The following is a 25,167-nucleotide window of genomic DNA, read 5'->3' as shown; positions in this document are numbered from 1 at the left end:
ACAGCTAGAGTGACAGATATTATATATTACAAAAAAACCGCCAACTTTTTACCGGCCGACCAGACGCTCGAGACCAGTCCTCCGCGGCTCGATAAGTGAAAAGGTTCCCGCCCCCGAGTGGGTTACATTGGATCATGTAAATAGAGGCCGTGAGTGTGCGTACCTGCGCGAGCAGCTCCCGCGCGTCCGTGGGCAGCGCGCGCGGCGGGCTCGGCGCGGACCACGCGGCGCCGCCCGCCAGCGGCGGCGGCTGCGGACATTTTTTTATAATCAGGAACTAGAACTGTGACTAGAATATATTAGAAATGTTTAAAAAATTCATCCATTTCAGACTACCGGATAGACAGCTAAAATTGATCACATTCATTAATGACGTCAATCCTTGCAAGGTACTGACCATTTTCGCACCTACTTTCCTATATAAAGTGGAAAAAGAACTCACGTATCCACATAACAACTCGTGCATGATAACTCCAAAGCTCCAGAAGTCGCAGGCGACGTCCGTCGGGTCGTGTCCGAGCTGCAGCAACTCTGGAGCCACGAATACACAATCCTGTAATTAGACACAATACATTTGAATTAACTAACTTTGCGAAATTGCGATACAGCCCTTAATATTTGGCTCTTCTTAGATATTTGAATATGAACCATTTATAATTTTTTTTTTAAACTTAATTAAATTAAATTTTTAGCTACCTCTTGTTTAGGCTGTCCATACCGAGCCCAGAAGAATTTGAAATCTAACAACTTCAAAAAGTATTGATGATCATCGGCATAGAATTAAATAAATCATTTATGTATACCAAAACTACTCAAGGACCCAAAATTCATCCCCGTGGAATACCAATATGTAGCACAGATCGTGGAGCGCGCGAGGTGGGCGAGCGTGACGTCACCGTCGGCGTACGCGACGCAGTAGGACAGCAGCGCGTGTCACCGTACGGTACCTTCTCCCCGGAGCGCGCGAGGTGGGCGAGCGTGACGTCACCGTCGGCGTACGCGACGCAGTAGGACAGCAGCGCGTGTCACCGTACGGTACCTTCTCCCCGGAGCGCGCGAGGTGGGCGAGCGTGACGTCACCGTCGGCGTACGCGACGCAGTAGGACAGCAGCGCGTGTCACCGTACGGTACCTTCTCCCCGGAGCGCGCGAGGTGGGCGAGCGTGACGTCACCGTCGGCGTACGCGACGCAGTAGGACAGCAGCACGTGTCCGTGCGCCCCCAGCAATACGTTGCGCGGGCGCAGGTCTCTGCGAACAAGAACGGAGTTTAGTGAACCGCACTATGTTTTCGTATGTCTAGTCAAATAAAATCAAATTAAAAATCTTTATTCAATATAGAAGCGTTACATTTGATATTATTCAACAAATCTACCAGCGGTTTGGAAGTAACCACCTCGGACCTTTATATAAGCGGGGAAGAAAAATGAGACTAAAATTGATCCTTGAGGGACCTCTACAGTAACAGGAGCGCCGTGAGATCTCTTTCAGTTTACATCAACCCTCTGAATCTGATTGCTTAGATACGACATCAGGAGATGAGTGCAATGTCTCTAATAATATCATTCCTGACCAAAGTTTTGTGTTGTACAGAATCAAAGGCCTTTGATTAATCACAAAATATCTCTAAGGCATACTGTGGCTCCCCCAGATTTTAACATAACCAAAACCGGAGTAACATTATGAATTTCAAATATGTTTTATTTCATTACGTACAACATAATTTTCCACTACTTAGATAACTTGAATTTTATACGAACTAATATTTAAGCCGAACAAACTGTTGAATTAAGGTATATTTTTCAAGTCATTTTCAAGCTGAGTTATCAAAGATACTTGAATGAGAGTAAACTTAGAGGATAATTTAGATTACCCAAGTGATAAAGAGAAAAGTTTTGATTAGTAATATTGCCAAAAAGCTAGATTTGAAGACCTTGTGGTACACCAGAATTTAGGTTATAGCAGTACAAATATAAATCCCAAGCAACTAAACGTTGATTGCACTTATGGAAGTGACTGTGAAACCAAGTACACACTGGTGATATAATAAGAAAACATAAGATGGGTAACGAAGTCAAAGGTCAAGAGTGTCAAAGGGATTGCTAAAGTCTAGCAATATACCATAAACCTCTATTTATCAATGACGGTGTCTTATATCCTCCTTGATTTGAACACGAGCAGCACTTTTATGACCATAATCAGACTTATTAGGTATTATATATATATATAGAAGATTGAAGTAAAAAGAGGTTAATTAGGTATGGGCAAGACGTTCCAACTCTTTAGATAAGAAATAAATTATCAAGTATTATATTGAATGGGTGTTAGTAAGGGCAAGAGAGGTTTTGGGAGAATAATTATGAGCTTCTTTCCAGCACGAAGGAAACATAGGATAAGGAAAAATAGGTCTTGTTCCAGCGATTCGAAATAATTTTATACTTCTCCCAATTTAATGGGTTTAGATTTATCTGTCCCGAGCTCTATGCTTATTTTTAAATTTTGTAACGATTTTATAGCAGCCGTTAACCAAGTCACCTTTGTAAGCAGCGTTGTTGTGAAAGCGGTGCAGATCCAATAAAATGAATTGTAGATATAAAATTTTTTTACTTTGATTCGGAGGAATATAACCAATTTTTTAGAAAAAGATGATTGTAATAGGAGGAAGTATTGGATGAACATTATCCATGTTTTTACAAAAGTCTATTCAAGAGAAGAGGAAATCTAGTAATAAATAATGAAAAAATCCTCACCTCCATATAACTCCACAATTGTGTAAGCTTTCCAAAGCTGTGAGTATCTCAGCTCCCCACCGACACACAGCTGATGGAGGTATCTCGGATTTAGGTTGAGACTGAAAAAGTTTACGACAAAAAATTATTAAAAAACACCTGCAACTATGTGTTCCAGGTGAAAGTGAATTCGTAAATTTGAAATTGTTATATAATTCAAAACGAGTCCAAAAAAAATTAGAGAAGCACTACTTTTCAAATAAATTATTAATATTACGCTTGTTACGATACAAGCGCTTAATAATTAATTAATAATCATTAATATTAAATTAGAAAAAGCGACCCATACGTTACTTAAATAAGAAAAGAAAGGAAACAGACTTAAGTAAAATATTTAAAGAATAGTTACAATATTTTATGTTAATAAATATTTTAATCTTATATATAATCTCCTCTGATTTTAACAACATATTATAAAACGTCGAAAAAGTGCATTAAATGGTACTTACTAGGTTACTCTGTATTGCAATTTTTTCAGTATCTCTCTCCATCTTCGGTCTCTTTTCCTCTTCCACGTCACCTTTAAGCTCTTCTTTTCGTACACTACTTATATTCGGTACCTCTGTTAGCACTCTATCGACATTCAGAAGAAGTTTCTGAGAATTCTTGACTAACTCATTGACTGAGACATCGACATTGTCCAAAACATCTCTCCCTTCGATATTTTCATTGACGTCATCGTAAACATCGCTTTTATTAATAATATCGTTTACTGAATCGATGTTGTCGTTTTGTACGTCGATGTCTTCGCTCGGTTTATTTTGTACAGTAAATACGTTTTCAAAATTAACTTCTCTCGTACTCGGAGATGAATGTTTATAATTTTTGATGTAATCGAATAATCTCTCCCCGGGTGCGTAGGAGAGTATGAGAAATATGAGATCGTCTGTCTCCACGTACGCGTGAAGGGGGACCATGTAGGGTATGAGTGTGGGGAGGATCGGTTGACGCGTCTCATTGGATCTTTGGTGGAAATAATCGTCGAGCTCCGTTAGATTTTTTGGTATTTTTTGGATGACCTGGAATAAAAAAAAAGGAAATTTTATTAAAAAAAGAACACATTTTAAGAATCACCGAAAATAAGAGCCCTCACCGAAACAAAAGCGTGCGGAATACTGTTAGCGATGTAGAGTAAAAAAATATAGAATCTGTGTGTTTGTTTACGCATCGCCGGCCGGCGTACCTTCATGACGCGGCAGTGCTGCTGCTGGTGGTGCAGCACGAGCAGCACGCGCGCGCGCCGCGCCAGCACGCGGTACGCGCCCAGCTCCGAGCGCGCCGCGCGCAGCACGTGCAGCGGCAGCGCCGCGTGCGGCCCGTGCGGCCCGCGCGCCAAGGGGGCCGCGGGGCCGGCGGGGGCGGCGGGAGGCGCGGGCGGCGCGGGGGGCGAGGGCGGCGCGGGGGCGGCGGGGGCGGCGGAGGCGGCGGGCGGCGCGGGCGGCTGCGGGCGGGGATTACTCTGCCAGTTAAATAGTAAGCTGCTAGCGTATTATACAGTGTTATTCGAAATAGAATCTCAGCGTCAAGAAGAAGTAACCGGACGCCTAGTCGGGCTAATCGCGTGGAGTCCGCGGGGCGAGCGCGGCGGCAGCGAGCCCGAGCTGCCGCGGCTCTCGCTGGGGCCGCGTCGTTCAGGGGTGTCAAAATATAAATTTACTGTGTGTGTACGTAGGGTGCGTACATGTACTACCGATAAACAAATTCGGACAGACTAAGTATACAAAATAACAAATAAATGTGACAACCCATCTAATAATGACTAAAAGCATTCTGAGAGATTTCACAGACGATCGTTCACTGGTAGTTTTTCTACACGCTGTGATAGAATTATCTATCCGTTCTGTACTTGTTATCAGTCCTAGGAATCTTTTCTTGGGGACTCATTTTAGCCCTTAATTAAAATAAAGTTTCCGTTTACTTTATCTAATAAACTAAACCGACTTGTTATAACGACTGAAACACGTGATACTCAATTTTTACAATTTCTTTCAAGTGTATTATTTAACAAGGATAATAAATATAGATTGTACTTACATCCAAATCATCATCGCAAAGATGATTCTTGTATATAGCTTCTGCGTGTGAGAGGTATTTGTTTATTTTCTCCTTCATTAGCACCCGAGTTTGCTGGTCCGTTTCCGCTGCGAACGTTTATTATTAAAACACGGTTACACGATCGCAAGAAATACGAGACACGGTGCGATTATTGTAATTGTAATATAACATTATATTATAAAACTGAAGCTTCTTTGTTAAACTTTAGAGTCAGTCCGATTTAAAGGTTAATGACTATTTAACATCACGCGAAGACCCACGGGGGCGGAACACGAACGTTAAATGCGGGTTAAACCGCGCGGAACGTATAAATACTGTACAATTTTGATCCCATCGTTTTGGAAGCGTTTTTTTTCTATTTAAGAAGACCAAGTAAGTCAAGTGCCTTCTTGTATACTTGATTACTAAACACATTATATTTTACAGCGTCAAACTTAAAGCACTCCCTACACACACCGTCAATGCTTTCAGCCATGAGATCTAAGGTACTCTCTCGTGCTGTCCTAAATCAATAATTATTGAATCACAAGATGGCAATTTGTTACAAGCTAACCCTTACTGTCTCAGTAGCTGTCTCAGTGATCTCTCTGTAGCTTACTTCAAATCGGATCACAACAAAGTGCCACACCGAACCAAACAGCACCACGAATAGCAATGCAATTGAACATTAACTCAGAAATAATTCCATTAGGACAAAGCAATCTCTTGATAAATTAACTGTGAGTTTGCCAGTGAAATAAAGATATGGCACCAAACCATTGGCAGTAAAGTATAAAAGGAATGTCAAATCAAGTAAGGCCAGTCAGGCCATTAGCCTACCGACACTAAAATACAACACATACTCACATATAATACCATCGTACTCTTGTAAATAACCACACATGTACAAAAAATCCATTTCAATTTATATAAAGACGACTATGTTTATTGATGTTTAAACTATGTATGTTTCAAAGATAAAGTGATTTTGATAACGTTATCTCTGCTGTACAATGGGTCAAGCTCGATTATACGAACAGTGAAATCGGCTCGGGGCAATTATTTATCAATACATCATAATGAGTCATTACTAAATGGTATACAATAATTTGTTACAGTCTTGTGCTTGATTTCTGTATTCCAGGAACCATTAGAATGATTTAAATGAGTAACTACTGAGTTTCTTGCCAGTTATTCTCGGTAGAATCTACTTTCCGAACCGGTGGTAGCTTTACGTTTAATTCAACTGTGTAACGTGACTGTTCAAAAGTGTTTTTTTGAGCCTACTTGAATAAAGATTATTTTGATTTTGATTCTAACTAAAGGCACAAGAGACATAACATCTTTGTCGTTAATATTTTTTACAGCGCCAATGTATATGGGCGGTGGTGACCACGTACCGTCGAGTGGCCTAAGTCTCGACCGCCAACCTATGACTTAAAATACATAAAAGCAGAACTTTCGCATATTTAATACTACTAATATTAGAAGTCCAAAAATATTGTATTCGAAATTAAACGCGTTTTTTATCAATAAAGTATACCTAAAGAATAATTAGTTAATTGTGTCAATATTAGCCGATAACGATAACATTAACATTAATAAATAATTACATGTTTTTGTAATTAATGAAATTTTATTTTTATTATTTATTGTAATTAAAAGTGTTTTTGCATTTTACCGCATATCTAGGCAACATCAAATCTCACCACTAGAAAATATCAAGCTATCATTGGAGTGATATTTACTGGTGGTAGACTTTCAAGCTGATCCATTTAGTATGTATGTATCATATTCATAAGGTACCATAATGTCAATCGATAAGAATTTTCACTGTGTTTCATATTGAAGGGGGGAGGGGGTCAGTGTAATTACAGACAAACAATAACATTTTACCTTCCAGGATTGTTTACGCATTCATGTAAGAGAGTTCTTTATACAATGGCAATTTCACAGGTAATGGTCATATGGTAAGTGGTACCATAATTTAACCGTTTGCTTTCCTAATATGAAAAAAAAAAAACTGATTGTCTATTGCTTCAGTGGCCAAACATAAGGTCGCAGATCGTTATAACCTGCGTACCCCAGGTCGGTCCAATAAAAAGTTACTAGATTTTTCTAGCGAAATATTCTCAGTAACAGCCTCGGCGTCTGGAAGTTGGAGGTGTGCCTCCCGTGCCTCGAGTACCCACAGGCGTTGGCCCTGAACTCTTTCCGGTCGATTTGGATTTGCCGTCGCATCGGATTGTGAGAGTGAGGGAATAGAGTGAGGTGCCCACCTGCGTTTGTGCAGACACTTGTGAACTATAATACGTCCTGCGAATTTAGCTGGTCTACCCTGAGATTGCCCACAGTCGCCGTAATCGGTCATGACGATATCATCATCATGAAAAAAATATATCGAAGTCTTTAAATAAATACTGACCGAAATCTAAACTCGACAAGTTTTCATTACTGGAATAAAGTCTTCTGGATCTACGTTAAAAATAGGTGTTCCACGAGTATAAATATTCTTTCCTTCCTATTTCTAGTATATATAAATGATCTTCCTTTCCATGTTAAAGGTATTTGTGATATAGTGTTGTTTGCTGACGATACTTCACTGATTTTTAAGGTCGACAGGAAAAAAAACTTAGTATTACGATTTGAACGATGCTTTATCACAGATACACTATTAGTTCACGGTAAATAATTTAGTTTTGAATGCTCAAAAAACAAAATGGGTAGATTTACAATACATATGTTATGTCAGAAAATAAAATTATAATATATCTTTAAACGGTGGCCGTGTTGATGTAGCCTAGATACTACGGTGTTTTTAGGAATAGCGTAGGATTCCGAAATTCAGCGGAGTTCTCATTTATCATCCCCGACAGGAAGACTCAGCTCCGCAGCATACGCGGAAAATTTAACTAACTGATATTTATACCGCTCGTCTAGTGTTTATTGGTTATTTTAATAGTATTATGTCATATGGCATATTACTTTGGGGTATCGCTGTAGATATTTAATTTGCTTTTATTTTACAAAAGATTCCGGTCTATTTATAATCTTGGAGTTAGAGACTTATCTATTTATTTATTTATCTTCGGGAGGTTTTTAACAAAGTAGGAATATTCACTTTATTTTTTTGCGTCACAGTATATTTACAACAATATTATGTATATTCATAGTAACATTGACCACTTTGATAGAATCAGTGATAATCATTGTATGGGGCAAGCTATCGGTTTCTATAATAAAATTCCGCAGACATTTTTAACTTTGCCGTTTCATATAGTCAAATGATTTGTAACAAATACATCGGTGAAGAAGGCACATTATTCAATACAAGATTAGGTACATGATAAAAAAGCGTGGCGCCAATACTCGTTGACCATCAGTCAGGATATATGTACATCTGCATTCCGAACCGGCGGCAGCTTCACCTAATGTAGTTCGTTAAAAGCCTCCGGAAGAAGGCACCCGCTCACCCCGCGCGGCGCGCAGCAGGTCCCCCGCGAGCGCCCTGTAGCCCTCGAAGGCGCGCGCGAAGTCCCCGCGGCGCGCGCACGGCTGCGCCGCCGTCCCGCTCGCTCGCGGCGCGCCGGCGCGGCCGTCGGAGCGGGACGGCGCGTCGAAGCTGATCAGGTCGGGCGGCGCGCGGCGCTCCACGGTCAGCCCGCTCAGCTCCTCGTACAGCTCGCTGTCGAGGCTGTCTATGGAGTTTATGGACTCGAAGCTGTCCGAGTCGGACAGCTTCGGGCTGGGTTTGGGCGACTCCCTTATTTCGACGTCGGCTGCTTCGTATATCGGTATCCGTGAGACGTCGATGTCTGTCGGTGTAGCCGGGCCTGCGTTGTTTGCGGTTTCGGTTCGTACTGAAGATGAACACGGAACGACTTTAGAATAGTATCATTGTTAAGTTTTAATGTAAAAAAAAAACCATTTCCAGAAAAAAAAATGAGCCGCAAAAGTAATTACAGTCACAGGGGATAGCATATGTTTATTGGGTTACGTATTTACCAAGATTTACGGGAAAAATGAAAAAGAACGGAGACGCAGAGATCAGCGAAGATTAAATACCATTTATTGTACCATTAAAGGTAGAGATACTTTTGAAAAAACTTTGAAAGACATTAAAATAAAAAACATGACAAAATACATACTTATTAAGACTATCCTCCAGTTTTACAAATGCTCAGATTAGAAAATCGGAATTGATCTGAATTTCTAAAACTAGGGGTAACTGCAACGTTATTTGGAAAAATATTGCCCATTTATACATTAATATAAATATATTACTGGTAGGACTCCTGGCTTCATCTTCAGACGTCTGGTATTCGAGTGGTGGAGTTTCCTCTATCGGCAGATGTAGAGACGATCGTATCGCGTTGATCACTCCTGAAGGCTTCGGATCAGGTTCTGGATAACCGGTCTGATGGTTAGAAATATCATTATGTGTATGTATACCAATAGTATACATTGTATGAAAACGAACATATATGTACAAAAACTAGCTACGTAATGGCACAGTTTAATATATCCCGTCCTCACCTATGACAGAAAACTTTGTAAGGAACCCTGTACGAGTCTGATTAAATTCTGCCACACGAGTATCCAATGGGATAGATAGGAAAGGAGGGTTAAAAAAAGTTCTGTCAGACAGTTAACATTTTATACTAAATTTTCTTAATAAAATGTTTACCTTACCTGAAGGAAATTAACAAAATCAGTGCTAGTGAATAAAAGCCTATGTTCCGCAACAAACTCTAGAAGGGCTTTTATGGTCTTCGCTCTCTCGTCAATTACCTGAAAATATATCATATAAATTAAAACATCACAATTTACACACAAGAAATTTGCCCTCGAGTCATCAATTTATAAAATAAAATAAATTGGAACCTACTTCCGGTTCTCAGTAACTACTCGGAAACTCAGTAATAACTCTGTTTCCAACCATCTGCACTAATATTATAAAGGCGAAATTACCTGTCTGTCTGTTGCTCTTCTACGGCCAAATCACTGAACCTAATTTAATGAAATTTGGTATCGAGAAAGTGTGAGCTCTAAGGAAGGACATATAGTATTTTATTTATTCCTAACACTTGACAACCACCCCTAAAATCGCAACTACAACTAGTATTCATATTATTTTATATATTCTAGGAAAACTAGCACACTTAGTAAGTTGATAAAATATTCCTTTAAACCTTACCTCTGGGTGAAATCTTTTAAAGAAACTGCTTTTAGCTAGCTGCGGGAATTTCCCTTTAAGATGTAGTCCACTGTGTAGTGACTTCATAGACTTGTGCAGCTGTTGTATGTCACTATACCTTTTCCATACTGATATTATTGTCACTGCTTCTGGAGATTCTAATGGAAAGAGCTGGAATAACAAATATCATATTACTTAAATTACTGTATATAGCTAGCGTGATGGTCACAATCCTTAACGATGCTTAAACATTGACCATTTGATATTTACCCTTTTGAGTAAATTTAATCTCAGTACACTGTTGACTGTAGATTAACTATAAGAGATTAGATAGATAAATTGTTAAGAATAATAAGGTTACTTTGATGTGATATATTACTTGGTGCTGGATCTTTATGCCTATATTATAATAGTCTACTGCTATTAGGAATGTTACATATAAGTAAAATGTAGAAAATTTGTCATGTTTAAATCCCATTTCTTTGATTAGATGTCAGAGTAGGGGCTATGGGTTGAGACTCTGTAGTAACAATCAGTTTAGTATAGAGACTAAACAAGTTTAAGAAATCAATAATTACACATAGCCAAACAGCAATGCTTAGAATTATTATGTTGTACATTTACAGACCAAATACCTATAGAACGTTAAAATAAAAACAGCCATTTTATTCTTTATAATATAGTGCAATATTATATTTATCTATCAGTATAACCAAAAATGTCAGAATCTATGGATATTATATAAAAAAAATCAGAAGCAGCAGTTGTAACATACATTTCTCACAAGAAAAGATAAATAAAAATATAAGTATGTAATAATTATTGAATGTATTTGTCAATGCCTGACCATTTATTAAGATTTAACAAAAAATATATGATTAAAATAAAACAATCAGGTATGTAGTAGTAGAACATTTTAATCAACCTAAATATTTCAATTTGTATAAATATTGACTGCTTGCATTGTTTAATTTATTGCTTACTCAATAATTTCAATTTGTATTATTTTTTGTAATAATTGTTTTTGATTAAGCTTGTACTAAAATGTTTAATTTTTATTTATAACGTCCACAACAGACATTACTTACTAATGGACGAACTGTAAGTGGTTGCCTTTGCTCATACACACTGGTGGTACCAGTAGTGACCGCTGTCAATGCTACATGGTAGGAACAGCTTACTCATCCTTCAAACTTGAGTATGTGGTAATAATCTAAAAGAGCCAGGCACAAGCCATCTCGCCCTTGCTATGTTTTTTAGTGATATTTTTTTCTTATTGAGTATTTCTATCCAATTAAATATATTTGTATAATGAATATTTATTCATGTAAACTTTATGTCACAAATTAGAAAAATTAAATTAAACAAAATTTTTAAATTCATCATAATAATAACAATTATAAAAAAAAAAAGAATTAGGAGAAAGATGACTTGTTAGCAAAGGTATAAAAAATGTATTCTTGTTCCCAGTTTCATATTTCAAATAGTAAAATATGAATTTCACAATATTTTATCACAACAAATTAAATGGTAACATTGTATTACACATGATAATAAAAACATTATTCATATTAAAAAAAAAGTATGAATTCAGTATAAAAGTAACTTAACATACCTATTTTATATGTCAGGGTTATTAACATTTTATATTTCTGTGTAACCACAAGCCTACTTTCGGATATTGAGTAGCAATATTTCCACTAATCAATAACATTCACTTACCGATACAAACTTAATTTTGTCGTTAAAAAGATAAAAGTAAGAACGTATATGTATCATAAATAAATAAAGACAATATAAACACTTACAACGGATGTTATCTTGTAAATAGTAAAACCGTTTTTATGTTTTGCCGTTTCGTCGATAGAAAACCGGCGAACCCACTTGTCTCGTACCGACATATTTATTTACATCAAACACTATTTTATATGATACAAATGATATCAAACAAATAAAGTTAATCACTAATCATTATCCAATATTAAACTTAAGCGAGAATAATTGAAAATAAGATAATTCTATACTGAAATATGTTATACATTCCACTGTAGAGATTTTGAACACACAACACAAGTAAAGTGCAATAATGCATTAAAACTATGCTTGACTTTGACAGCAACACATATGATTGTCCTCATGAGTAACCGTCTAAGTTAAAATGGTACAAAAAATACAGCGAATTACGTAAAAACAGCTACCATCGCAATCGGTTCGGCTTATTAAACTTCTATACACGCATAGTTAATTTTATACACTTACAATGATTTTGTATGAAATTTAATAAATGCTCTATGAAACTTTTTATAAAATCATTGAAAAATAAAAACTTTCATAATAATCAATATTTATTGTTTTTTTTTTTCACTTTAACCCGAAATCATCAACTTACACTTAACTCGATTAACAACAGATGTCGCTAACTTGCGGTAAAATATTGTAAATATTTATGCCCGCCATGAGTATCATGTGCTTTTAGAACAAACTTGCAAAATGTGTTTTAAAACATAAAATGGAGGTATAAGTTAATTCAATACAATACATACGGCGACATTATGAAATATTTTTTTTTAATAAAGTCCAGGTAAGCACGAACTACAACTTACAAGCTTGATTATTTTACTTATCCCCACTTTCGTTCACTAAGTTGAATGGCGCAGCGAGAGGTTGTACGACTTTGTAGTTTGTATCCGCTTTTAGTAGTGTGTCAAGCGTCCGCGAATTGCTTATAGTTTTGTGTTACGCTATTGTTGTAATAAACATACTATTAATATTTTATTTAAAAAAAATGTGCCAATAGTTTGTTCTCTTTGAATTCTCATAATGGGTTCGAAAATCGAATACGTGGATTCATCACATTTATACGCTACGAACTACGTCCGTAATTCGAAAGCGATTGGTGTACTTTGGGCTATATTCACGATTTGCTACGCGATTATAAGCGTTGTCGCGTTCGTTACTCCGGAATGGATCGGTGATTTGGAAACTGAGTACCCGAGAAAGTTCGGTTTGTGGCAAATATGCAGAGCTGATGAATCTGTGGAGGATTGTAAAGGACGACTCGATGATTTTATGTCAATAAACGGTTTCGTGTTCAAAGTCGCGACAGTGTTAGTGGGAGCCGCGGTCGCTTTGGCCTTGTTTACGATATGCGCCATGCTCTTGTTTTTCTTCTGTCAGTCAACGACAGTTTTTCACATATGCGGATGGCTTCAGTTACTTTCTGGTGAGTTTACAAGTTAAATAATTATACAGTTATATCATCGATGACACCTCAGATGACACATGCAGTCTTCGTTGACGTTATTAATCGACTTCAAAAAAAAAAGGACAATATTGAGGTGGTTTTTGAAATAATCTACGTATGTACCTTTGTTTATTTGTAATCATTTCGAGCTTGAAACTGTTACCATAATAAAAGAACGATACTAATTTATTTGTAGTCAGACAGTGAAGTTTATGTACAAAAATATTTTATACCCTACCAGTTTTGATTTTATCGATAAATTTTATAGCGAGAGTAAAAGTTGAATGCAATATTGACCTTGTATTGCATTGTCGGTCTCACATCACGATAAATATCGCCAATATTTCAATATGTCCGCTTGAGATTTATTATTAAGTAGGTATTAGACTGGATATCTAGTGAGAAAATGCTGTTAGCCTTCTTTGCCCTAAATATACCTCGAGGAGAATTATTAAGGTCTCATTATTTTTTTAAGTAAATGAAATCCAAATGCAAGCGTATATATTAGAGGACACGTTAATTTAAATCATTTTACTCTGAGAGACATGATACTTCATTTAAAAAATATAGGTACGACTAGATCAATTTTAAATTATAAAAAAAACTCATTTATGCTTACGAATTTTATTCCATTTTCAATAAATCATATTTATACAGCAATTAATTATTGAAATAACAATAAAACCGACTCTACAATACGTAATTACTTTAAAGTTCACCGGCCGGTCGCCATATTAAATTTTTTACCTGTGGCGAGTGTCACTTATGACAATTATAATATGTCAGACATTTTATCATTTGTAATAATAACGAATTAAACAATCGATTTAGTTATTATATCGCATAATTAATAACCACAATAGAAATGAAAACACCCACCTATTTTATCTATTTTAATACACTTAATGGCTTACACATAATGGCAATATTTTAAAGAATTATCTCATCCGGATAACTATCAGGTTATCGTTGATTCCCCTCTGGGCTCGTCGGACCACTGTCTCGTTCGGAGTACAGTGCCGGTTGCGCGGTACTCACGACCTCGTTTCATGGGCTGCCGCCGCGTGTGGCACTACAAGTCAGCAGATTGGGATGGGATGCGGTTCTTTTTTGCATCCTACCCATGGGGGCAGGTTTGTTTCTCGCCGGATTATCCGAGCGTTATTCCTGACTCTGTTGCCGATATGGTGCTTCAGGGTATGGAACTGTTCATTCCATATTCTGCGGTGCCCATCCGTGGTAAGTCCCAGCCCTGGTTTGGTCGTTTCTGCAAAACGGCCTCACGCCGAAAATGGGAACGTTACCATGACTGGGCTAACGCATCGGCGTCTCGTGATGTAAAGACCAGCGTATTCAGAAAGGAATATAACTCTGCCTCTAGGTCCTTCAAAAATGTGATTGCTAAGGCGAAGACGGAGTACATTGTCAGAATTGGCGAGAGACTGGTGCGCCTCCCTTCAGTAACACGTGCGTTCTGGTCTCTCGCTAAGGCTGTTTTAGGGAATTTCTATCAGCCTTCCTTTCCATCTCTGCACAAGGACGGTGAGTCATTGGCCCATACCGCGAAGGAGAAAGCTGATCTTTTAGGCTCTCTCTTCGCGTCGAATTCGGCTCTGGATGACCAAGGAAAGTCACCACCAACAATCCCGCGATGGGATACTCTCTGTGGAACCAGCTTTCGCCGGCGGTTTTTCCGAACCGATACGACTTGGGAACCTTCAAGAAAAGAGCGTACTTTATCTAAAACGGGATATTTACCATGTTTTTTATTTTTATTTGGTGGAGCTCGATATTTCGACATTATCTACGAATGTCTTGTTCACGAGACTGACGTTTGCGGGTAGATGTTGACGGCATTAGAAGTGTCCATATCGGACTACCTCCTTTCTCGTACGTTTGCTGCGTAAACACTGGTTACCACTACCATTGTCACTTTCACGTCGCCAACATCTGGATGGAACATTTCGAGGAGATAGCCATGTCAACGGCAAAGGCTGTAACTACTATTAAACTGTGGAAGAGGTATGTAGATGACGTATTTGCCATCATAAAGGGGGACAGTGATAGTGCAACGAATTGCTTAAATCATTTGAACAGCATCCACAGCAAAATTAAATTCACCTGTGAAATGGAGAAGAACAGAAAAATGGCATTCCTTGATGTTGAAATTGGAGTACGTATGGACGGCTCTGTGAGCCATACTGTCTATAGGAAAACAACGCATACCGACCGATATCTTCATGCTAACTCACACCACCATCCTCGACACTTAAACGCTGTAGTAGCATCTTTGACCAATCGCGCATATGACCTTTGTGATGAAGACCACCTACAATCTGAGCTAGCACACGTTGAAAAGGTCCTACAGCGGAATGGATATAAAGTGGGAAACACAGCTACACGGGATCATAAGTTACTGCGACAGTACAGGGTTGAAAGACAACCAGCATTTATGCCATATGTTAAAGGAGTGACAGATAAGATAGCTAGAGTCCTGGGCAAATATGCGGTGAAGACTATCTTCACTCCTTTCAAGAAGATAGGGCAAATGTTGCGTTCACCTAAAGATAGCTTTCCCCTGGAAAAACCCGGAGTTTACAAAATCGACTGTAGTTGTGGTAAATCCTATGTTGGACAGACGAAACGTACGGTATCTTGTCGTATCAACGAACATATCAAGGCGGTAAAAAACAATGATACCAAGAAATCAGCCATCGCGGAACATCTTCTGGAAGCCGGACCGAACCATTGGATCGAGTTTCATAATGCTCAGATACTCGCGACAGAACGCCATTACATACCCCGACTGGTACGAGAAGCCATTGAAATTACTAAATATAGTAATTTCAATAGGGAAGATGGGTTTCAACTGTCAAAAGTATGGAATCCAGTGATAAAATTATGCAAACCCTTGAATAATAATATAAAAAATTCACGAATCGATACGGTGAGTTTCGTTTGTAAAACACGGGATCGAGTTTCGAGTGTAAATAAAACAAATAGTAGGGGTGAAAGTGACAATGGTAGTGGTAACCAGTGTTTACGCAGCAAACGTACGAGAAAGGAGGTAGTCCGATATGGACACTTCTAATGCCGTCAACATCTACCCGCAAACGTCAGTCTCGTGAACAAGACATTCGTAGATAATGTCGAAATATCGAGCTCCACCAAATAAAAATAAAAAACATGGTAAATATCCCGTTTTAGATAATGTTAGTAATAAAAATAACCATGTTAATTTAAAATCTTATAAAGAGCGTACTTATTCCTTAAAGGCCGGCAACGCACCTGCAACCCCGCTGGTGTTGCAGATGTCCATGGGCGGTGGTAATCACTTTCCATCAGGTGAGCCTCCTGCTCGTTTGCCCTCTATAACATAATTAGAATCCTTACCCAGAAGCGTCTTAATCCAAGGTGCAGGGGCAAATACAAAGCATCTGGGTACCGCGCGTTGGGTTTTTGCCGAGAAGTCTTGGACCATCGGTGAGGCTCCTTAGAAAGTCTCTTAATTTTTTCTTTGAAATCGCTTCTGTTGTTCGTACTGAGGAAACCCTTTAAAATGAATGAATGAATTAGTATCCTGGATAATGGCATATATCAATCTTCATAATAAACAGAGTTATCATTTTGTATTAATTATGTAAGTGTAACATACAAAAAAAACTTGCGTGTACTGTGACCTTCGTAATTGCTACAAGTATGTTTACGAGTTTTTTTTTTTTGAAGTAATGTATTCCTTCAACGTCTGTTTATCTGTTCCCGTTCAGTTTTTTTAATTAATCCGGTTTGCCGCGAAACAACAAGCTAACACACTTTCATTTTCATACAGCGCATTGTTAGTACAGCGTACCTTAGTTTGTAGTAGGTATATTAAATGTTTTAATATCGATTTCTCGACAAGAAACGAAGAAATGTCGGCAACCGGTAGCTATTCCTGCGCTAGACAGGTGTTGCATCGAACATCCGTCTTATAGGGATGTCCAAACCAGAAAAAAGATTATAAAAAAAGTAAAAGTCAGTATAAACCTGTTATTAAGATTAACTTTTAATATAAAGCATCCTGTTCACAGACTTGTGTATTAATTTATGTGTACTGAATCAATTCGACTATGAACAAAATATGATAGCAGTATACTAGGCCACGCTACACAGTAAAGCTATTTAACACTTTAAATAACGCATCAAAAAAAGTTAAGTTTCGTTCATGAAGTAATAGCAAAACATAAGAGCAATTTAAATAGTCTATGTATAAGAATACCTTAAATTTACCACAAATTTGTTATGTAGGTTCTACCGAGAACAACCGCAACGATTCTCAGTAATTACTCTTAGCCACCTTATGAATTACATAAGGAATACTAACTATGCTTTTGTATCGTCTATAATAATCATACAGAAAGAAGAGGTCTTACAGCGTATCGTTATTTTAGATACGCAATTAAATCCGCAACGGGATCGTGTCTGCACATTCTGTTTTAAGAGTCCAATCATAACGTCTCAACAAGGATAACAAAAACGGTAATACTCAGCTATAAAAAGCATTTTAATTCAAACATACCTACTGTTAGATTCCGTGATCACATCACCACATTATTGATTTTGACTACTCGTCATAATAATGGCTTTTACTATGCAATCTCTGCATAGTATAAAACAAAGTCGCTTCCCGTCGTCTGTACGCTTTATCAATAAACAGAGTGATCGAAGAGGAAGATTTATATGTATAATACATATATATTATAGTAGAGAATAACTGAGAATTTCAACTTTCTCAGCCAGTTTTTTCTTTATAATATTCAAGGGACTTTATTCGTACCACCGATGTTCGCAACATTAGGCGCTCAATACATCGCCGAATAATTGAAACTGATAATGAGACTTGAGGCTGATTTATCTACATTTAGAGACCCTTTCATTAATCTTATTAAATTTCAGAGACATATTATTTATTTTATTTCTTCAGTCTATATTTACGTAATTGTGTTGTACGTAAAAAAGCGTGGGTAATATTAGTGTACTCAATCAATTTATTTATTTTAATAATAAACTTATCAAAATTACAAATTTATACACGAGCCAGTTCCGTATCTAATTTGATTAAATATGTTTAAAATCATTCCATAAAAAAAACATACCAATATGACTCCATTATATCCTTAAATTCGTATTTTGTGTGTATTATAACGTTACAGTTTTGTTATAAATTTATAAATAAGCTATAAATAACACTGGCAACCCTACGGCTAGGCAGGTGTGGTCATAGCCTATAGCTTGCGAAAGAATTCCGATCGTAACGTACAAAATGTCAGCGTTTCGAACCGTTCTCGTTAAATGAATAACAACTTTGGAATTCGGCGATTCGAAGAATCATTTATTATGTATTCTTGCACATATGCATAAGTATTGTACAGCAAGTGATACATTTTAATGAACGATATATTATTATAATACGTATGGAATTTGTCAAGACTGTATCGTTTGCCTTTTGATTAGCTTACTTATCTGCATATCTAGGGATAGGGGGTTCGAAAACTAGGTCGATTATAAATAAAGAATGTTTATAAATTTTTATAACTGGCACACTCACAACGGAGTACAATAATCCTAGTGTTGTTAAGAGGTAGAATGAGTAATGAGTGGGTGGTACTGACCGAAAAACAAAGTAGCATAGTAGATATAGTTCTATAAATAAACTATGCTATATTTTACTTGGTGGGACTATTATGTTATTATGCGTATTAATATATTAATCGCCGTTTAGTTTTGTGAATTTTAAATTCGAACCGAAAATAACGGTAATAAAAGTAAAAATTATGTATCTAATGTAACACACCTGGGATTCTTAATTGCAGACTCACGTGTATATACTTACAAGGCAAGACACCAACGCTTTTTGAGTTTTTCTCTATAATCGAGCTTGGGAAGGACTCGAACAATTTCATTTGGCTTTCATGCTAATCCAACTGTGATGATAAGGGAATGAATAATGCACGCGTATATGTGCACACACATGAGCTCTTAAACAACTGCTGCGCAGCTAGCTAGTGTCAGTATAGATTGGTCCCTGTTTACGAAATTGCACATCAATCATCCACTGGAAGCTACGCCGTAAATTTACAATAAAATGAACTACGTAGCAATAAAGTTTCACATTACTATGTTTGAATTTTAAGCGGGAATAAACCAGTGATATTGTGCTCAGTAGTCCAAGTACAGTATTATAGAGTGAATAATTTCTCCATACAAATCTACTAACTGAAACTTGATAGTTTGTGTTTAAAACCTACTCTATTGTTAAAAGGAATCCACTTTGAGTCAGTGAAAAAAGTATGTAATGTTTTTGATTGTATTTTAAATATATTTTTTTGTGTTCGAAACATTTTTTCCAAATAAAATATCGAAAGTAAGTGTAAACTAACCTCTTAAAACACTTGAAACACTATGTTAGGTGACATTCTTATATCAGTACACAATCATCTTATTATCATTCAATGGTGGGTTGAGCTCGCCATCGTGGCTTCTATTTATACGCGACATTTAAATGTTAGCAGTTATTAATCCGCACTGATTGAAATCTGATCGGATTTCTGATTACGATTATAAATATTCACAACCTACTTTTAAGTCTTCTTTGTGTTAAAAAGTTTTTAAGTATGTTATGTAATATCAAACATCCATTAATAAATGTTACATTGCTTAGACTCTATTGGATTCATTAAATTATTTCGTAATTATTATAATGACCTGTCATTATGTAAAACGTATTAATTGCAAGATGGATTAGATTTTTGTAATTTAAACTAATTAGAAGTTTATTGCTTTAGCATGAACACCATCAATACAATTGAGTATAATGTTTGTGATAGAGCGTTTTGAACAACTGACTCATCAAATTTAGGAGACAGCAAATTAGTTTCCATGGGTTTTAAAAGAGAAAGAACGTTGTCTTTTGACGGTCTCGTTTTGTGGCAGAAACGCAGAGAAACTTCTTTAATTTTTCATCTTTAGCCTATTACAATCGATAAAGATAAACAAACCTTAGTTTATGGTACTGCATTAAATTTGCTCATAGCTCGGCTGTATTGCGCCCTACTAACGATTAGTGATGGATATATCTTTGCTTGTAGTACAAGATTATACCTTTAGATTATTCCTTCCGAAAACTGTTTCGTCGTCGTTCAAAAGGCCATTTATTCGTGAATCCATAACGATTAACATATATTATACTAACTCTCGACCAATGGTTTCGCGTCAATTCCATGCCGAATATTATTCATTTATCTTTTGTCTTCTTGTAGTTGGCATAGACTATGCGTGGAACTTGTGTTCTGTAGTAAAGATATACCCTTGGAATGCAAAATTTGCTTAATTATATTTATTTACACTTTATTACTATAATAATAAACAGATCGACGAGAAACATAGACGATAAATATAGTGCAGATATAATTTTTATTTTATTTTGTAATCGTGCCTTCTACCTAAATATGTTGATAGCGACCGCATTGCCTCGAGTCTGCCTACTTCCATGTGCCTCATACATATTTCCAAAATTTGTATCTTTAGAAAATCACATTTTCAGATCAAATCATCATTTACAGGAACCAATTATTTTTTACATTCTATTAAAGTTTATTAAAAAAATCGCTTTACGCAACCCGTTTTTAATATCAAATGGCACTTAATGTGATACGGACAGTACTGTAACAATGGCATAATAATTCATTGCGCAATCCTCAAATCTGGATTCGTAACACTGATACGTCTAGCCTATAAAGCGTTAAAATTAAAAGGAAACTTTACAGATCAAACCTGTATTATTGACATTAATAGTGTGGTTATACACGGCCGGTTGTCTGACCCCATCGTTCACTCGGACCGCTAGGCGACCGGAAAAAATATTCGCACGCATGTGACCCACATACGATAACCAAGTAAACATAGTGGTATCTTTTCTTAATTAAACGTATAATTCACGTTTACTTAATTACACGAAAAATACAATACCATGGAACTAAAAAATAATACTTTATCTATCTCTCAATTCTAATCACTTATCATTCTAAAGCTTATTTCAATGGAAGTAGGAAAAAAGATAAACAAACCTTAGATTTATGGATTTCATGCGATTTGCTAATAACTCAGCTATATTGTGCACTATTAAGAGTTTATGATTAATATATCTGTATTTATAATACAACACTATTACACTTAACTACTTATTTCCACTTTAATTTTACTTCCAAAATACCGATAACAGTTTCACCGACGTTCAAAACGCCATTTTTCGCAAATCCATAGTGAATGATATCGCGTCAATTCGCTGTCAAATGTTGTTTATTTGACTTTTTTTCCTGTTATTGTTGGAATAGAGTACCATAAATGTGTAAATTTTGGCGGCAAAGCTCAACCACCGGTAAAAATATTAGCTTGCGATAAGATTGTAAAATAAAAAAACCAATTTTGAAGATTATTACATTAAATTGTTGCTGATGGTCGAAATTTTATTAAGGGAACGATGGGGCTGACATTTAGCTTTGTCGCTAAAAAGTTCCAAAAAAAAAAGATTAAAACAAAATAAGATTATTTTATTATAATCTAATATGTCTATGTTAGTATTTATGAATCCAACACATATCAGATCTATGTGTGTATATATAAAACTCCCGCATGTGTGTACATCACTGAGCTAAACGGTTAGACCGATTTTGATGAACTTTGCGTGTATTTGAATAGGGTGGCTAAAATTGGAACCGATAGGTGGCGCTACAATAGCGGAGTAAAAAATAATCTTATTTCATCCGGATGGAGTCGAGACAGGTAGCTTACTTCTATAAATAATATTTATAATAGACATGAAACTGAAATCAAATATCATTCGTGAAATGTTAACCGACTATCTTTGGTAATCTATTCTAATACGTAAAACCTATAAATGTTAATATTATTACAATCTATGTCGCATAACGCTGTCTATATAATATTTTAAGATCGTGGTTTTCGCTCAGTTTAGACTTATTTTTGACAGCATAACTTTCTTACACTTTTTTTTTCGGTACGTCAGCTGTAATCTGGGATAAATATATCTTTGGATTTTGTATAACCTTTATTGGAGTTTGTATTTTATATTGATATTTACGGTTACTATGTAGTATGTTGATATAAAATACATATTAAACAAATGTAATGGTACAGCACTGTAGAAGCTGGTCTGGGTAACTCAATGTTTTTTACTGCTAGTGCCAATATGTCTATGGTTAATAGAGACCACTGACCATAAGGCGGCCCATTTGCATTGATTTGATTAATTAAAAAGAAATTGATTGATTAAAAAGAAGCAATTAAATAAAAATGTAATTGTTTACACGGGTTTCAAAACCCCTGGAATGTTCGATAGTGGTTCGATTCTGGATTCCATAGCCTCTGGTGATCAGCCTGATCATCTTTACTATGGATCACAATTTTATGGCTGTAATCTAGAATCTCTTTACAAGTGTTACCATTGCACGTACATTTGAATACATTGTAAGTATGTAAAATAAATATTCATATCGGAAGACTGATTGTGTTTCGTGTCGTTTGTTTACGTTTCCTGACGGTGAAAGTCGGAATATACATGTTCTTTTTTTGCTTAATCAATTGAAGAAACATATTATGATCGAATAATCTTACAATAGAGTACTTTCGGTAGTGAAAAATAAATCATGAAATTTGATAAAAATTAAAATATATGTTGAAATATACTTATATATTTTGATTTAGAGGAATAAAAATGCATTATTATGTTATTATATTAAAATTAAAAGCCGTAATTTTTAGTCTGTATATCACGTGACTTAAAACACGAGCCGCCATGGCGTGGCGTCAGATAGGCAAAAACTGTCATTTCAATATCATGTGCCACTTTGATAAGCAACTTTTCTTGAGTTTTAATGCTAGTATTTGTACATTACACACCAACGAAAGCGATTGTAATTCATTATTTTCCCAAAAATACCAAATATTAATAGCTGTTAACGTTGAATGTGTGTCGTACACACAGCAAATAATTTAAGGGAATAAAAAAGGTTTAAAATTTTGTGACAAGAAACTTGTTTATTTCCGAAATATATTTTTTGTGGCTTTTTATTAGGAAAATCAACATTTCGAAGTACTTTTTCAAACACAGTAGAATAAACTATTGTTTGTTAGAGACATTTTATATTTAGTAACTATTTTATGAAGCTGCAAATCTAGACTACAACACTAGTTTCAAATCTCGGTTGGGGTCAATAAAGAGTTATATTGTCTTTTACTGTCAACATATTCTCAGTAGTGCATGGAGAGCACGCTAAGCCGTTGGTCCTACGCTTAAACTCCTGCGGGCGTGTCAGATTCGCCAGTCTATCAGATATAGAGGAAATTGAGATGCAATGCCAAGAAATGCACATGTGTTTGCTCACACACTTGTGGTGGTGGTTGTAATCATTTATGCAGATATCGTTTTACGATTTGAATTATACGATTACCAAAAGCGTCTTTACTTTGGATTATTTGCTCTTTCGGGACTTTTATTTGTAGATATGGTACCAACAAAAATAGTAAAACATACATTCTTGTGTTAAATGATTATATAATTATTCTTTATCTATATATTAATACCTGAACCAATAACTTTGTACCCCTTTTTTCCAAGACGCGGACTGAGGTGTACGAAATTTGGCACTATTCAAGTTTACATGGAGAAGGAGAGCAGAAAGCTATTATTTTTATAAAATTTGCATTAGCAATACATAAAAGTAATAAAATAAAAACATTACACTTACTACGATACGTTTAACACATGCACGTTTATGTACTAAATATTTAATATTCTTAGTATATGTTCATACTGCCAATGACAACACACGTCACGTCAACGATTAAATCATTGTCATTTTTTTACATTTGTTTTTTTTTTAATGTAGTTGTAACAAGGCATCGTTCAATTGAGCCTAATTTTTCCTACGTATCTTCAGAATCAACACAACTAATATTTTATTAGCAATGAATTACGGTCGAATTTCGACCACTGGGCGACCACTTAGACATAATAATTGTATCAAAAAGTTATCTACAATAACCTTTACCATTTTCAAAATAATACATATCGTACATATTTCTTATTCGTGAGTTATCATAAACTCTCTCTTTTTATTATTTAATATAATATGTAAATCACCCATAATTATTTACGTCGCATGCAACATAATACGCGGGTAATTTAATAATCCATAATAATACCGTGTAACTTAATACTTTGTACGACTATCTGCTACATTGTATGCCAATGAGCATATGGATACTACAATTGTGTATGCAACTTTTAATACCTACATCTTCTATGAAGGCGGTTAAGCTTTTAAATTTGGATGTAGCAAGTAATCTCCTAAGTAACTTCTGCAATTTAAATTCATATTTAGAATTAATATTCAGGATGAACATAGTCGATGTTTATTCCGTTAAAAAAGTTTGTTTTTACGAAACTATTTTGCAATATAAGTCGATTCTTACGAACTTGCTTTAGAAAAATTGTGGAGCTTAAAAAAACCTATTGAAAAGACCCCGATAACGTATGTCTATTTACAAATTGATACAATATTTGTTTAAAGTAAATTGTAATAATATATTAGACAGACAAGAAACCTCCTCAAAGAGTGTGGTGGCCTTAGCTCAGCAGTGCAACATTTACAGTTAAGAGTTAAAAATTACAAAATAACGACGCATGGGAAAATATACAGCGCCATCTTGTAGGATTTATGAAATTCGACAAGATTAGTGTGGGCGGTGATCGTATTGAAATTACCAACCGAAAAATGTTAAGTCGAATACAAATAGTTTAGTATCATTAACGAATCGATGTCCTTAATGCGTTTACCATTAAACG

At 36.0% G+C, this 25,167-nt stretch overlaps 2 protein-coding genes across 2 annotated transcripts in view; one reads left to right on the top strand and one right to left on the bottom strand.

Annotated features, from left to right (window-relative positions):
• Positions 1 to 442: 442 nt before the first annotated feature.
• On the bottom strand, positions 443 to 12,137 carry LOC113397682 (ribosomal protein S6 kinase delta-1). Its single transcript, XM_064218581.1, has 11 exons — positions 11,827 to 12,137; positions 10,019 to 10,189; positions 9,514 to 9,612; positions 9,106 to 9,238; positions 8,295 to 8,681; positions 4,822 to 4,928; positions 3,971 to 4,246; positions 3,237 to 3,806; positions 2,749 to 2,849; positions 948 to 1,249; positions 443 to 553 (listed from the first exon to the last, which is right to left on the bottom strand). The coding sequence occupies exons 1-10, from the start codon at positions 11,917 to 11,919 to the stop codon at positions 985 to 987; spliced, it is 2,202 nt and encodes a 733-aa protein (XP_064074651.1). The 5' UTR covers positions 11,920 to 12,137; the 3' UTR covers positions 443 to 553; positions 948 to 984.
• Positions 12,138 to 12,665: 528 nt separating this feature from the next.
• Positions 12,666 to 25,167, top strand: part of Tmhs (Tetraspan membrane protein in hair cell stereocilia) — a 32,394-nt gene continuing 19,892 nt past the window's right edge. The window contains exon 1 of the mRNA XM_026636106.2: positions 12,666 to 13,241. Within this exon, the coding sequence (XP_026491891.2) occupies positions 12,839 to 13,241 (403 nt within the window). The 5' untranslated portion in view covers positions 12,666 to 12,838. The remainder of the gene's footprint in view (positions 13,242 to 25,167) is intronic.

Source organism: Vanessa tameamea, chromosome 23 (assembly GCF_037043105.1).
Source record: "Vanessa tameamea isolate UH-Manoa-2023 chromosome 23, ilVanTame1 primary haplotype, whole genome shotgun sequence".
Classification (NCBI taxonomy): domain Eukaryota; kingdom Metazoa; phylum Arthropoda; class Insecta; order Lepidoptera; family Nymphalidae; genus Vanessa; species Vanessa tameamea.
Note: the sequence above shows the minus strand (reverse complement) of the source record. Positions and strands in the feature narration are given on the sequence as shown.

Coding starts and splice junctions, on each gene's coding strand:
- LOC113397682 (XM_064218581.1), bottom strand. CDS start 11,919: ATGTCGGTACGAGACAAGTGGGTTCGCCGGTTTTCTATCGACGAAACG. Junction 8,682..9,105: donor TGAAGCCAGGAGTCCTACCA/GTAATATATTTA, acceptor GTTCATCTTCAG/TACGAACCGAAACCGCAAAC. Junction 3,807..3,970: donor AGCACTGCCGCGTCATGAAG/GTACGCCGGCCG, acceptor TTTTTATTCCAG/GTCATCCAAAAAATACCAAA.